This window comes from Coloeus monedula (assembly GCF_965178545.1).
Source record: "Coloeus monedula genome assembly, chromosome: W".
NCBI classification, from domain to species: Eukaryota; Metazoa; Chordata; class Aves; order Passeriformes; family Corvidae; genus Coloeus; species Coloeus monedula.
The window spans coordinates 30,666,242-30,681,340 of NC_138821.1; the positions used below are offsets into that span (position 1 = coordinate 30,666,242).

The 15,099-nt window shown below is 45.0% G+C and overlaps 1 protein-coding gene across 1 annotated transcript in view; it reads left to right on the forward strand.

The window, feature by feature from the left end:
- Window positions 1-15,099, forward strand: part of LOC309584616 (microtubule-associated protein 1B-like) — a gene marked incomplete at both ends in the record, with an annotated part of 132,162 nt that overhangs the window by 104,857 nt on the left and 12,206 nt on the right. Inside the window, 2 exons of the mRNA XM_082300739.1 lie at window positions 2,981-3,063; window positions 7,428-7,568. Coding sequence (XP_082156865.1) covers window positions 2,981-3,063; window positions 7,428-7,568 — 224 coding nt within the window. The remainder of the gene's footprint in view (window positions 1-2,980; window positions 3,064-7,427; window positions 7,569-15,099) is intronic.

Genomic DNA, 15,099 nt, shown 5'->3' on the forward strand with positions numbered 1-15,099 from the left:
AGCGAAACTGGCAGAACAGGTTTAGCAGCACCCACTTCATTAGCAATTGAAAGGGAGGTAGGGTGGGTGCCGGCAAGGAAATAGCCTGAGGGTATGGAGGCTGGTGGATCGATTTCTAAGGAGCCAGGCGTTTGTCCGCCTGCTACTGAGGTGTGGGTGGGGGGGGGGTGTATGAACTTAGAATCGATAGCATCACAAAACACGGCAAGGAAGAGGGGTGGGGGAGGAGCGGCAGGGGGATGGGGGTGCGAGGCGTGCAGGGGCGCGCTTAGAGGCAGGGGAGCAGATGCAGACGGCGGCGGGGAGGGGTGGTATTGCGGGGGAGCGGGATAACTTAGAACGGGGGGGCGGCAGGGTGGCAGAGAGGGCAGCGTCGCCTGCGCCGTCTTTCGGGGGGAGAGACGGATAGATGGCTGGGACCAGGGGATCGGGTTGGGGGGTGGGGAGAGGTTCCAAAGCAACTTGGCCAGAGTCGCCCTGGCAGGGAAGGAGGGGGGATCGGAAGGCGTCAGGGTTTCCATGGCTACCCTGTTCCGTACGGATTGCGCCGCTTTTGGGTTCCCTCTCCAGCGGGGAAGGGGGCTTGGGAGCACAGGCAGGGGAAGGGGGGGGGGGAGGGGAGAGGTTTTTGAAAGGGGATTTTCCGACATTCCCGAAATACTACCGGTTTTTTCTACTAACTTAACAATAAAATGAAACAAGGGGATAAACTGAGAAACAGAAAAATCACCAGAAGCTTGAAGAGAATAGATTTTTTTCCTAACGAGGTCCCAAAGAGTCAGAAAGGATAGAGTCACCGTTAATATCAGAGAAATGCTTAGAAATCCAAATTATAAAGGACTTGAGTTTCCTCTTAGAAAGATTCCCCTTAGAGAACTTAAAATTACTAGCAAGAAGGATTTTTAGAACTTGGGAATAAAGGTCTCTCTCAGGTTGGGTGAGGCTGTTTTCCCAGCTGCGGGAACTCTGTCTGGGGGGTGCTCGGTGCGGGTTCGGACGGTCGGGACGGTGACGAGAGATCTCTGTAGTCAGATCTTGGAACATGCGGTTTATTGCAAAGGGCGTGGGTACAGGGGCACTGCTTAGAGCTGCAGCTGGCAGCTCTGAGCAGGCCCAAGAGAGCAGGAGAGTAAGCGGCTAAGTAAAGAGAGAGAGGGGGAGAGAGAGGAATGAGGGTGAAGAAGTAGTGAGAGAGAATGTGTGTAGAGTATAGTAAGAGTGTGTATTAAGAGAGAATAGTAAGAGTGTGTAGAGTAAGAGAGTGTATAGTAAGAGTGTCTGAAGTCCTGGTTACAATACAATAAATCATCTTCTGTACTGAATATTCTAATTGTCACTAACCAATCTAATACAAGATACAAATCCTATAGCATTTACATACAGCCTATAAGAGTTCTTATATTACCATAGAGTGTTACATCTTAACTCCTAAAAACTACTCTTTGGACCCCTTCTGCTGAGCTAGTAGGGTCTGCTCTGACCCTTGGACCTGCCTGCAAGCAGAGGGTATTGTTCAATCAAGAGGGGATTACCTTCAGTCGGCCATACCATTGTTTTCCAGTTGTTCAGTAACTAAGATTTGGTATCTCAAAGGTGGCTTTCATTTCGATGTTGCTTATAGTTTTCATATTCCCAAAATCTTTTGTCAGGCAATCATATTTATAAGGCTTTCCTGTTTCATCTTCCCCAACACCCAGCCTCTGTCCCATCCTGGCTATCCCACTCCCTAACCCAGCAGAAAAAAGAGAAAACAAAAAAAGCAAAAAGGACCCAAAAATATAGGAGCACGCAGAAAGACCCCAATTTTAACTTACAATTCCTTCTTCAGGCATGGGGCCAACCAGTAGGGTCAAAGAAAACGTCTGCTGGGAAGGTGGTCAGTCTGCACGTCGATCCTCAAGAAGTGTTTCTTCTCTGAGATGGTAGGCGAGGGTTTGTCTCTGGATAGACTCTGCTAAAACGCAGGAGTGTCTTCTCAGAGAAATGACGATCCAACGGCGGCTTTAAGTCCTGCAAACAGCTGCACAGGAGTCACTCTCTCCAGGACTTCCAGGATATGAGTCCAAGCTGTTTGGTGCGCCACTTTGTTGCTTCCAAGGAGGCCGGGGGTGGACAACCTGCTGTGCCACGACCTTCCTAGAAAGAGTGTCCTGCAAGGAACAACTCTTCCAGGAGCGGTGGCTGGCTTCCCTGGACAACAAGCAATTTCAGCAAGTGTAGCGATTTCTCAGCTACAAGTGATTCCAGCTCTTGTGATTCAGCTCTTTGTGAAATCACCCAAGGCAAACTCGGGGATAGAGAGACAGGAGCCTTGTATAGCAGTTCCACAGAGGTAGCCTTTATTGTCCAGCAGTCCCTGTGAAGGGGTAGCTAGGGACAAGACTCCCTGCATTAGGGCAAGGGGGCAGAGGTTATATGGGGTAGGCAGGGGGTGGGGTAGAAACCAACTAGCCAACTGGGTACTGGGTATTACCATATAGAAACAAGGCATGCTGAGGGTGGTTCACTTTCTTGCCATGACCCAGAGGAAGGTTGCTTATCTCTGGGGAAGATCGTCTTGCCCTCAGGCCTCTCTTCTCCAAGGGAGAGCAGAGGGCTCTTGTGCCAAGGGCTCCCAGCCCTCCACAGGGAGCCAATGGGGAAGCTCTGGGGGAGTGGCGAGGGGCAAGGGCCAATGGGGGGAACCTGGAGTGGAGAACTTTTTAGGGCATGGAACATATAAGGTAGCAAGGGGGCGGAGAGGCCAACGGCCAACCAGGAGGGCAGCACTGGGGTACATTAATATAGCAACACAAAGCATTCTGGGAGAAGCTTCTTATCTCACCCTAACCTGGGAAGAATTCTCTGGTACTAGGGACTGTCTTACCAGAGGACTCTCTTTGTCCCTTGTACCACAGGCTAACCGGCCACTACAGGAAAGCACTGGTTTAAACCATACTGGTTGAATTTAATGTCTTCTTTTTCCTCTCCATGCTTGCAGGTCAGAAGATTCTTCACCACAGAAGTGATGTCTTAGAAACTGTAGTCCTAATCAATCCCTCAGATGAAGCAGTTAGTACTGAGGTAAGTCAGTCAGAAATACTTCACTGGATGTGTCATAAAAGCTCCATTAAGTGGACAGGTTGAGAAAAGCTCCTAACTACAGACAAAAGGACATGTTAGAAGCAAATATCATCAAAAACGTTTAAAAAAACCCTCGATTTTTTCCTGTTTTCCTGGACTTCTAATAAAGCTTCAAGGACATAGGACAGAAACACGCCACTTAGCCAGCACTCATTTCCTCATAACACACCAAATTCTTTTATTGATGAAGTGAAGGCAGCTGTAGTAAAACTACAGCTGGTTTTCTTCTGTTCCTCCATTGTTTGGTAGCTCTCGCTGCCTTTTTTGCATATGAAAAAGTGCCTGAAGTCAGGTTCATTCAGATAAATTTAGGTCCTTGAGAAGAATGACCATCTACGTGGTGGTGACACTAGGTTGATCTATGTGATCTGTCCTTCAAAAACTGTATGACACAATCAATGGGCTCTGAAGAGTGCCCCAGAAGAGTTCTGTCAATTCCTTGTGAACTTGCTAGGGTAGAGCCAAAGAACTGAGGATGTAGCTCAAAGAAAAAATTGACAAATTTAGCTAGTGATATTGAAGGTTGTAAAAATTAGTCATAATTACATTGCTAGCCAGTGCTGAGAAGCACTGACATAGTACAATTTCTTTTAGGGAATGAAATGACTCTGTGTGGTGGTTTGACAGTGGCCAGATGCCAGGCACCCACAAAAGCCACTCACCCTCCTCTGCTACAGCTGGACAGAGGAAAGAAAATTTAATGAAAGGTTCATGAGTTGAGATAAGGACTGGGAGTAAACACTCCGAGGGCAAAACAGGCTCAACTGTGAGATATAAAGTGAATTTATTACTAACAAAATCAGAGCAGGATGATGAGAAGTAAAATAAGCCCTTAAAAACACCTTTCCCCCCCCCTCCCACCCCAACCTCTCCCTCCTTCCCACTGCCAGTGCAGGGAGACAGGGAGTGGGGGTTTTGATCAGTTTATCACCCATAGTTTCTCTCGCTGCTCAGGGAGACGAGTGGTTCCACTGCTGCACTGTGGGGTCCCTACCATGGGAGACAGTTCTCTGCGAACTTCTCCAATGTGGCTCCATCTCATGAGCAACAGTCCTCCCAAAACTGCTGTAGTGTGGGTCACTCTTCCACGGGGTGCAGTCCTTCAAGGACAGGCTATTTCCAGCCTGAAAACAGGGCCCCTCTCTACACCGGCCTCCAACAGGATTACAGCCTCCTCCAGGCATCCACCCACTCCAGCATGGGTACCTCCTCCATGGGCTGCAAGTGGATTTCTGCATCCCCTGTGGACCTCCATGGGCTGCAGGGGGACAGCCTGCTTCACCATCTTCACCATGGGCTGCAGAGGAATCTCAGCTCCGGTGCCTGGAGCACCTCCTCCCCCTCCTTCTTCACTGACCTTGGTGTCTGCATAGTTGTTCTTCTCACATGTTCTCACTCCACTCTTCTCTGGCTGGAATTACAACTGCACAACAATTTTTTGTTTGTCTTTCTTCTTAAATATATTATCACAGAGGCATTACCACCATCTCTAATTGGCCCAGCCTTGGCCAGCAGCATGTCCATCCTCAGACCCACCAGGGATTGGCTCTGCCAGACATGGTGGAAGCTTCTAGTATCTTCTCACAGAAGCCACCTCTGTGGCCTCCCCCACTACCAAGAACCAGGCCATGCAAAACCAACACACTCTGCTTGCAGTACTTAGTAAAAAATTCTGCTTATTTACCAACATGAAGTGATATCAAACACAAACAGGAAGAAATTTTAATGGTTTGACCCCAGTCAGCAACTAAGTATCATGTTATTAGGATCTGATTATTAAAAGATGCCTCCACCAAAATTAAGGAGCAAATGAGACCATATGCTAAAGTCCATAGTATAGATTTTATTTAACAGTAAATGGAGGGGGGAGAAAGAGAGAGAAAAAGACAGATTAAGTAGAGAGAGAGCCACCATGACGTGGGTCCCTGCAGCATCCTGCTGGCCCTTCCTCTTCTGGTTTTCTCAGTGGTGGGGGTCCACAAGTTTTCTTCTGGAGGTACCACTTATACAGTCTAAGTCCCAGGTATCCACAGAGCATAGATGGTGTTCCCACAACTTGGGCTGGCATGTGTATAAGGACTTCCTTCCTTTCTCACAGTTTGCCATGGTAGGAATTTTTGTCTGAGTAGGTTACCCACATCTGCCTCACCAGGCCTGGCATCTTCCTTTTCTTGAGATCTGCACTTATCACAAGTTTCTACAGTGCAATTTTGTCTAGTGTCCTAATTCCAAACCTTCCCCTCCATTTAGGCCTGGAATTAACACCTTCCTTTTTGCCATCTGTACCTGTTTTGGTGGCTTATCTTATGGGAACTTCCTTCTTTAACAGTGTTTTGAGACATTTCACTGCATTCTTTAAGTCTTGACACATGCAGCCACTCACTCCACACGGGGGAAAAAAAGAATCCTAAAAAAAAGGTAAACCTTATGGGTAGAAATATGAACAGTTTAATAATTGAAACAAAATAAAATGCAATAAAATAATAATTTAAAAAATAGTAACAATAATAAGAGTAATGGAAAGGAGAGAGAGAATAATAAAACCCAAGAGAAAGAAATTATGCACAATACAATAGCTCATCATCCGCTGACCAATGCCCAGTTAGTCCCCTTCTGGCCATCTCCCCCCAGTTTATATACTGAGTATGACGTTGTATGGTATGGAATATCCCTTTGGCCAGTTCAGGTCAGCTGCCCCAAACTGCAGTCTCTATTCCTACACCTCTCAAGTGGATGGACTACAAGATGGGGACTGGAGGAGCAAAGTCCCTCTCACTGTAAGAGAACATTAAGTCTGTGATAGCCTAAGGAACTTGAATAGGTCTATGGGACCTGATGAGATGCATTTGAGAGTCCTGAGGGAATTGGCTGATGTAGTGGCCAAGCCACTTTCCATGATATTTGAAAAGTCACAGCAGTCAGGTGAACAAGAAAAAAGGAAAAATCTCACCCATCTTTAAAAAGAGTAGAAAGGAGGACCCCAGGAACTACAAACCTCATCTTTGTGCCTGGGAAGATTATGGAACAGATCCTCCTAGAAGCTATGCTAAGACACATGGAGGACAGGGAGATGATTTGAGACAGCCAGCACAGCTTCACCAAGATCAAGTCCTGCCCGATCAATCTTGTGGCCTTCTATAATGGAGTGACTCCATCAGTGGACAAGGGAAGGGCTACAGATGTCATCCATCTAGACTTCTGTAAGGCTTTTGATACAATCCCTCACAACATCCTTCTCTCTAAATTGGAGATATGGATTTGATGGGTGGACTGTTCAGTGGATGAGGAGTTGGTTGAATGGTCACATCCAGAGGGTAGTGGTCAATGGCTCAATGTCCCGATGGACATTGGTGACAAGTGGTGTTCTTTGGGGATCTGTATTGAGACCAGTGCTATTTAATATCTTCATCAATGACATAGCGGGATTGAGTGCTTCCTTTAGCAAGTCTGCAGATGACACCAAGCTGAGTGGTGTGGTTGCCAAACCTGAAGGACAGGATGCCATCCAGAGGGACCTGGGCAAGCTCAAGAAGTGGGGCCATGGGAATCTCATGAGGTTTAATAAGACCAAGTGCAAGGTGTTGTACTTCCAGCCTTCTTGGACTCCTTTGCCCTTCAGGACTGCCTCCCAAGGGACTCTCAACCAGTCTCCTTAAGAGGCCAAAGTCTGCCCTCCAGAAGTCCCAGGTGGCAGCTCTTCTGGCACCCCTCCTTACTTCTCTGAGAATTGAAAACTCAATCATTTCATGATTGCTATGCCCAAGACGGCCTCTGACCATCACATCACCCACCAGTCCTTCTCTGTTCACAAACAGCAAGTCCAGGGAGGTGCCTTCCCTAGCTGGCTCTCTCTAACCAGCTGTGTCAGCAAGTTTTCTTCCACACACTCCAAGAATCTCCTAATCTGTTTTCTTTCTGCTGTATTGTATTTCCAGTGGATATCTGGTAAATTGAAGTCTCCCAAGGAGAACAAGGGCTAGAAATTATGAGACTTTTCCCAGTTGCTTATAAAATATTTCATCTGCCTCTTCATCCCGGTTGGGTGGTCTATAACAGACTCCCACCAGGATATCTGCCTTGTTTGCCTTTCTCCTGATTCTTACCCATAAACACTCTAATCTATTTGAGCCATCGTCAAGGTCCAGACAATAAAAACACTCCATAACTTGAAAATGTTTTGACAGTCCTATGGAGACTGATGCAAAATATGCTTTAAATTAGATGAGGCAAACCTTATATTCTCAGAGGAATGTACAAACACGTGGTAACTCCCATTATTGATGTGTTTCTCTCCTTCACTTTAGGTGCGCTTAATGATCACAGATGCTGCAAGACACAAGCTCCTTGTACTAACTGGACAGTGCTTTGAAAACACAGGAGAACTCATTCTTCAGTCAGGGACCTTCTCCTTCAATAATTTCATTGAGATCTTCACAGATCAAGAGGTGTGTTCAGAAAAGTGTTTTCCATATATTGTCATGTGATGGCACAGGTTTTTAAGAGATTAAAAATGACCGTCTTGTTAGAATTAGCATTGGCTAACTAATGCTGATGCTTTTAACTCTTTATTATAGGCTTTCTTTCAAGACATTTAATTTACTTCAGTTTTGATGTAAATTTCTTTACAAATGAATTACATTTTATTTTTGGGATTTAAATTGTAGTTTCAAGAAAGAGAAAACCAAGGAACATTTTGACAATGGAAAGAGACAGTGTTGTGCTTAAAATATACAGCTTGTTTATCTAAGGTGCACATAGAAAGCAGTTGAATTTGACAGCAGGTTCTTGCCTGGTGGCAGTTAAGTAATAAGTAACATGAAATAAGACAGACTACCTGTTGGAATGGCTGTAGTTTTTTGCACCACCTACCTGTTTGGCTTCTTTACTGTAGTGTTTAAAATTTTGATAGTGAAATCTGTAAATCTTGTGGGATTTACAGAACAAAAATATAAGAATGAAACATACCAATATTTAATGCTGTTTCTTTCATGACTTGTTATTTTGCTGTCTTGCTTAATGTACTGTGTCTGGAAGTTCCTGTGGGGCAGGAACCCGTAGTAAACAAGCTGTCACACTTAATTTGGCTGCTGTGTAAAGTATATATTTAAATAATCTATATGGCTGTGTCCCTAGGTATTTAGTTCCCAAAATTAAATAGGAGCATTTCAGTGGAGTGAATTTTGAAACTTAAGCACTGAAAAAGCAAAGTTTGCATGAGCTCCAGTGTGACCTTGTTGTATCGATTTGGGGACAGACTTTTTAGCAGGGTGTGTTGAAATAGGACAAGGCATAATGCTTTTAAACTAAAAGAGGGTTGATTTAGACTAGATATAAGAAATAATTTTTTTTACGATGAGGGTGGTGAAACACTGAAACAGGTTACCCAGAGAGGTTGTAGACCTTCTACAATAAGGTCACCCACCTAGTGGATGAAAGGAAGGCAATGGATGTAGTTTTTCTGGATTTTAGTAAGGCTTTTGATACTGTCCCTCACAGCATCCTTCTGGAAAAGTTGCCCAACTATGGGATGAGTGGGCTCATGGTGGGCTGGGTGAAGAACTGGCTGAAGGGCATGGCTCAAAGGGTTGTTGTGAATGGGGCTATATCTGGCTGGTGACCAGTCACTAATGGTGTTCCTTAGGGCTCAATTCTAGGCCAAATTCTGTTCAGTATATTTATCAACAATCTGGATGCAGGAGTTAAATGCACCATTAGCAAATTTGCTGATGATACCAATCTGGGAGGTGCTGTTAACTCTCTTGAGGGAGAAGAGGCCTTGCAGAGGGATCTACACAGATCAGAGCATTGGGCAAATGAAATTTAACAAGTCCAAATGCTGGATTCTGCACCTGGGATGGAGTAATGCCAAACATGAATATAGATTGTGAGAGGAGTGGCTGGAGAGCAGCCCTACAGAAAGGGATCTGAGCGTTGCTGGTTGAGAGAAGTTTAGCTTCATTTTTTTTCTTTGCTTTTTTACAGACAAAGCCATGTCTGACATAGGAGTGAGATTTATTTATACTCATATCAAATGGTTTCAATACAACAAAGATAGAAAATATGTATTTTCTGCTTTATTTACTTATTGGTGTGATAATTTTTCTTTAGATTACAGCCATTGTCTTTGTTGCATTTTATTATTGGTAAGTTGTCAAAATAAATTATGTAACACAAAGAAAGGAAACAAGACATACACAGAAGACCACAGAGATCTACTGCAATCAAGCATCTTTTTTTTATATATCCATTTCTTCTGCTGATTCAGTTTGTAGTCCAAGACTTTAAAATTATTCAGCTGCAGCCTAATCTATATTATCTTTATAAAAACTACTCCTATAGCTTGAACTAGCAATTGAGTGTCTGCAAAGAAGGTTGTGGTATTTTGCATGATAACATGTGGGTATATTTTGCATTGAATTTTATGTCTGAATTAATTCTATAAATATATAATTTGGTGGTCTCTTTGTTAAGAGCAAAGAGAACAGAAATGGGCTACATTTGACCTATTTTCCTGTAAAAAAAAAAGTCAAATGTGTCTGTGAAATTGGGAGAAGATAAAAAGTATATCATACATTTTCATGTTTGTGTACTAATGTGGAAACACCAAATATTGGTTTTTAGTTCAGACTGGAATAGAGCAATAGCTTTTCATACTATGGCATAGAACTTTTTGTTTTCTGTGCCTTTATTTCAGTAGATCATGTTAGTACTATCATGTTGAGGTTTAGGAATGGTACTCCCCAATTTAGTGCCCCCACCTAGACTCTCCCAAACCAGACACCACTCACTCCCCTTCTACCCCCATTGAAAGCACAAAAGGCAAAGATCATGGGTTGAGAAAATAACAATTTACTGGAAACGGCAATACGAAAACTAATAGTAACAGCAAGAATATTAATAACAAAAGCTATAAGAAAAAGAAATTATTTACATGGAAAACCGTGACAAACACTGACCAGTTCTTCCTGACCACGTTTTTCTCCCAACCAGAAAAAGGATGCCCTTCTGCTCTGAAGGCAGAGAACCTCCCCTTACCCCACCCATGGCAATTATGTGAGGTGATATTGAATAACATTAGGGTCTGGTCATGCTCCTCTCCCCACTACTGTAAAAAATTAGCCCTTTTCTGGCCTAAACTAGGATATTACCCACTCCTTATTCTACACCATGCATATCATGCCCAGATCCTACACCTTCCAACTATATACATATACATATATATGTATATAAATATACACATGCACAGGTATCATTTCCATAGTCAATGGCTGTCCCTCCATGATGTCTGTTGAGTTCATTTAATCCATGACTGTGGGTTCTATCTGTCCTAGATGTCTTCCAGGGCAGGAGGGATGGTGTGCTGTTGGCTGGTTGCTGCATCAGGAGCTCACGACTGGTCTGTCTGGAGCAGTCCATTCTCATTGGCCATGGGAGTTATGGCATACAGTGGCAATGTCATTCAGCAACCAATATCATACAACTTAACATTACAGACTGTTCTCACCCAAAAATCAAGTACCCTGAGGTACACATCATGGTTCCCTGTCCCTCTGAATTACCCACCAAGTGCACCCCAGTCCTTGAGCAAAAACAATCCCACAGATGGGTTTTCCTTTGTTTGAGGCATGACTAATCCAAACTGACTATCCTAAAACATTTCTCATATGCACCATGGGGACTTTATTGCCTTCTACGGTATGCGGAGGTTTTGATAGGGCAGGGCGAGCTCAATTGGTGGAGCCACTAGTGTTAACTAACCAAGTGGCCTTCACTAAATGTAGATCCCAATGTTTGAAGGCCCCACCACCCATTGCTTTCAATGCGGTTTTTACCAGTTGTACTAGTTTGAAAACAAACCAGTGGGAGGCACCAAGTCAGAATAACAATTTAATGGGGAAGTTAAAGAAAAGGAAAGAAAAAAAAACTAAAAGAAAACACTGGTTCAAACTGACAGAGTCAAGATACAACCTGAGTCCCTGTTAGGCAGGGTGGTGGTAGCAGTCTGCTAGAATGGTGGCTGCAGTCCTCTGAAGCAGTGATCCTGTAGAAAAGAGGGTCTGCTCTTCCTCAGAAGGTCCAGTGGTGGCTGTGTAGCTCCTGTCCTCTGGAAATCCAGTGGAAAGGCCTTGTCTCTGGTGTTCAGCCTCAGCTTATATCCACGCTGGGATGCTTGGTTCCTCCCTCTGGGTGGAGCATCTCACAATGGGGTAATGAGTCATGAGGCCAGGTGTTGATTGGGCTCATTAACAGATGATAGTCCAGAGGGAGTTATCTATGAGTCATGTGGCAGGACAATGATGGGCCATTAACAGCAAGATAGTCTGGGGGGAGGAGGCAAGGAAACACTGCCCCACCTGATTTCAACGGCTGATGGGGATGGTAATAGAATACACTGCAACCCAGGACACCAGTCCACTGTACTGTTCAGTTTTCCCAGAGGCTGGTGCATGATAGGGAATATGATGCACCCACTCAATACCATACTTTCTGGCCCAGGTGTCTATGAGGCTATTTTTGAAATGAGTCCTGTTGTCTGACTCGATTCCTTCTGGGGTGCCATGTTGCCACAGGACTTGCTTTTCAAGGCCCAAGACAGTGTTCCAGGCAGTGGCCTGAGGCACAGGGTGTGTCTCCAGCCATCCAGTGGTTGTTTCCACCATTGTAAGCACATAGTGCTTGCCTTGGCAGGTCTGCAGGAGTGTGATATAATCAATCTGCCAGGTCTCCCCATACTTATATTTAGACCACCTTCCCTCCATACCAGAGGGGCTTTACCCATTTGGCCTGCTTCACTGCACCACATGGTTCACAGTTATGGACAACCTGGGGTATGGTGTCCATGGTTAAGTCCACCCCTCAATCACGAGCCCATCTGTATGTTGCATCTCTTCCCTGATGACTTGAGGCATCATGGGCCCATGAAGCCAGAAATAATTCACCCTTTTGTTGCCAGTCTAGATCTACCTGAGACACTTTAATCTTGGCAGCCCGATCCATTTGTCCGTTGTTGCATTGTTCTTCAGTAGTGTGACTCTGGGTACGTGTGCATCTGCATGACTAGTGGGTTGACACTGGCTGGATGCCAGGCACCCAGCAAAGCTGCTCACTCACTCTCCTCTGCAGCTGGGCAGAGGAGAGAAAATATAATGAAAGGTTCATGGGTTAAGATAAGGACTGGGAGATTTCACCCATCAAATATCATCACGGGCAAAACAGAGTCTAATTAGAGATATGAATTGAATTTATTGCTAACAAAATCAGAGCTGGTTAATAAGAAGTAAAATAAACCCTTAAAAACACCTTGCCCCCACCCCTCCCTCCTTCCCAGCTCTACCACCTTCCCCAGCAGCACAAGGAGACAGGGAATGAGGGTTATGGTCAGTTCATCACCTGTGGTTTTTCCTGCTGCTCAGGGAGATGAGTCAGTCCCCTGCTGCACTGTGGGGTCCCTCCCATGGGAGACAGTTCTCCAGGAACTTCTCCAACATGAGTCCATCTCACAAGCAACAGATCTCTGTGACCTGCTGCAGTGTGAGTCCATCCCACGGGCAATAGTCTTTCTCGGACTGCTGCAGCATAGGTCACTCTTCCACAGGGTGCAGTCTTCCATGGGCAGGTTTTTCCAGCCTGGGAGCAGGGCCCCTCTCTCCACCAGCCTCCCACGGGGTCACAGCCTCCTTTCTGGCATCCACTTGCTCTGGCGTGGATCTCCTCCATGGGCTGCATGTGGATTTCTGCATCCCCTGTGGACCTCCATGGGCTGCAGGGGGACAGCCTGCTTCACCATCTTCACCATGGGCTGCAGAGGAATCTCAGCTCCAGTGCCTGGAGCACCTCCTCCCCCTCCTTCTTCACTGACCTTGGTGTCTGCATAGTTGTTCTTCTCACATGTTCTCACTCCACTCTTCTCTGGCTGGAATTACAACTGCACAACAATTTTTTGTTTGTCTTTCTTCTTAAATATATTATCACAGAGGTGTTACCACCATTTCTATTCTTCCCAGCTTTGTCAAGTGGTATGTCCATCTTTGGAGCTGCCAGGGATTGGTTCTGCTGGACACTGAGGGAGCTTCTAGCAGCTTCTCACAGAAGTTGCCCCTGTAGCCTGCCCCTCCCCCACCTAAGCTTGGTCATGCAAACCCAATACAGACACATTATTAGATCATCCTTGAGAGGATACCTTTGCCTCATGCTTGACAGGAGTTGCCTTCAGATGCTGTTTCTGTCCTCTTCCCAATCCCCTTATCTATGTCCACATCCTGGAACATGGATCCAAGCTGCTTGGCTTCACTACTGTCTATTTTCATATTGTGGGCTGTGATATCCCAGCATTGGAGTAGCCAGGTCACTGGGCGCTCACCCAAATTGCAGTTGAAATCTTTTCATTTGTCTCACAGCTCACCTGAGAACAGGGATCAGGGAATTATCTCTGGCCCTGCCTCTTCCTCCTGTTCTGACAGTCTTGATTCCTCTTCATCCCTCACTAAGCGAACTGATTTGGTCTTGGATTTCTTCTGCTGTATAGAGGCGACTGCTACCGGCACAGGTTGCTCCTCTGGTTCAGCTGCAGTTTGGCCACAGTGCCTGTTCGTCTGCTTTCCTTCTTTTCCTCAGGATGCTGTCTAGTGATGAACAGTGTCTGATACTTAGTAGCCAGGGACCAGCACGTTGCATAACTTCGCACCTCTCTAGAACTGCCACAGCATTTTTCCTTTGCATATTTTATCACTTTAACAGGGTCCTGTAGTTGTTCAGGGGTGAACTTCCAAACCATTGGAGAAGTCCTTCGAATACTGGCCCATGTCCTCCCACATTCCATGCTACTCATGACTATCCACTCTCGGGGCAGATCTCTGAATGATCTCCCCCTAGAAATCTCTTTCTTGACTCTAAACATAATGTGGACCACACTGAGGAGACCTGGCAGACCTACCAAGAACATGCTTTCCTAATATCCAAAGTGAATTAAAAATTCTCAAAAGCTGTTGTAATAGGCCTGAAGGAGGAAAAGGAAATGAAAGGCTGTGGAAAATTATCCTTTCCTGTTCCCTCCACAGACTGTGTATAATTATTAATGGACTGCAAAGGTAGGTAGGAAAGCAACACTGAATATGCATCCCAAATGACCCTCATTGCCCTTGATGTTATCATGTCATAAACTGATATCCCACAGTACAGCAACAAAGCAATGGTGATCCCTCTCCCTGCTCTGAAAAAGAATGTTGCAAGGAGAACATACAGGAATATATACAGGGTTAGATACCACACCCATATGAACAGACCAAGCTACACTGGGACCGGTGGCTCCATGCCTAATACAACAAATGCTTAGATCAATTTTGTTTCCAATCCACTCTGGGCAGATCTGTTCTTATCTCAACCCTTCATGCCTGACATTGGGCGCCAAATAAGGCTGTCATGGTTTAGGAATGGTACTCCCCAATTTAGTGCCCCCACCTAGACTCTCCCAAACCAGACATCGCTTGCTCCCCCTCTACCCCCACTGAAAGCACAAAAGGCAAAGATTACGGGTTGCAAAAATAACAATTTACTGGAAATGGCAATGAGATAAGAAAAATAACAATAACAGCAAGAATATTAATAATAAAAGCTATAAGACAAAGAAATTATTTACACAGAAAACTTTGACAAATAGTGACTGGCTCTTCCTGACCACATTTTTCTCCTGACCAGAAAAAGGTTGCCCTCCTCCTCTGAAGCCAGAGAGGGTCCCTTTGCCCCATCCCTAGCAATGACATGAGGTGGTATTGAATAACATTAGAGCCTGGCCATGCCCCCCTCCTGACTACTGTAAAAAATTAACTTTGCCCTGGCTGAAACTCAGACACATGTTTTCAAACACTGTCAAAATTAATAGAGTTATTCTAGATTTTTACTTTTGTGATCCATGAGTTGAAAATAAAAATAATGACAATATTGTTTTTAACCATAACACTTTTCTTCTGGCTCTTTCTT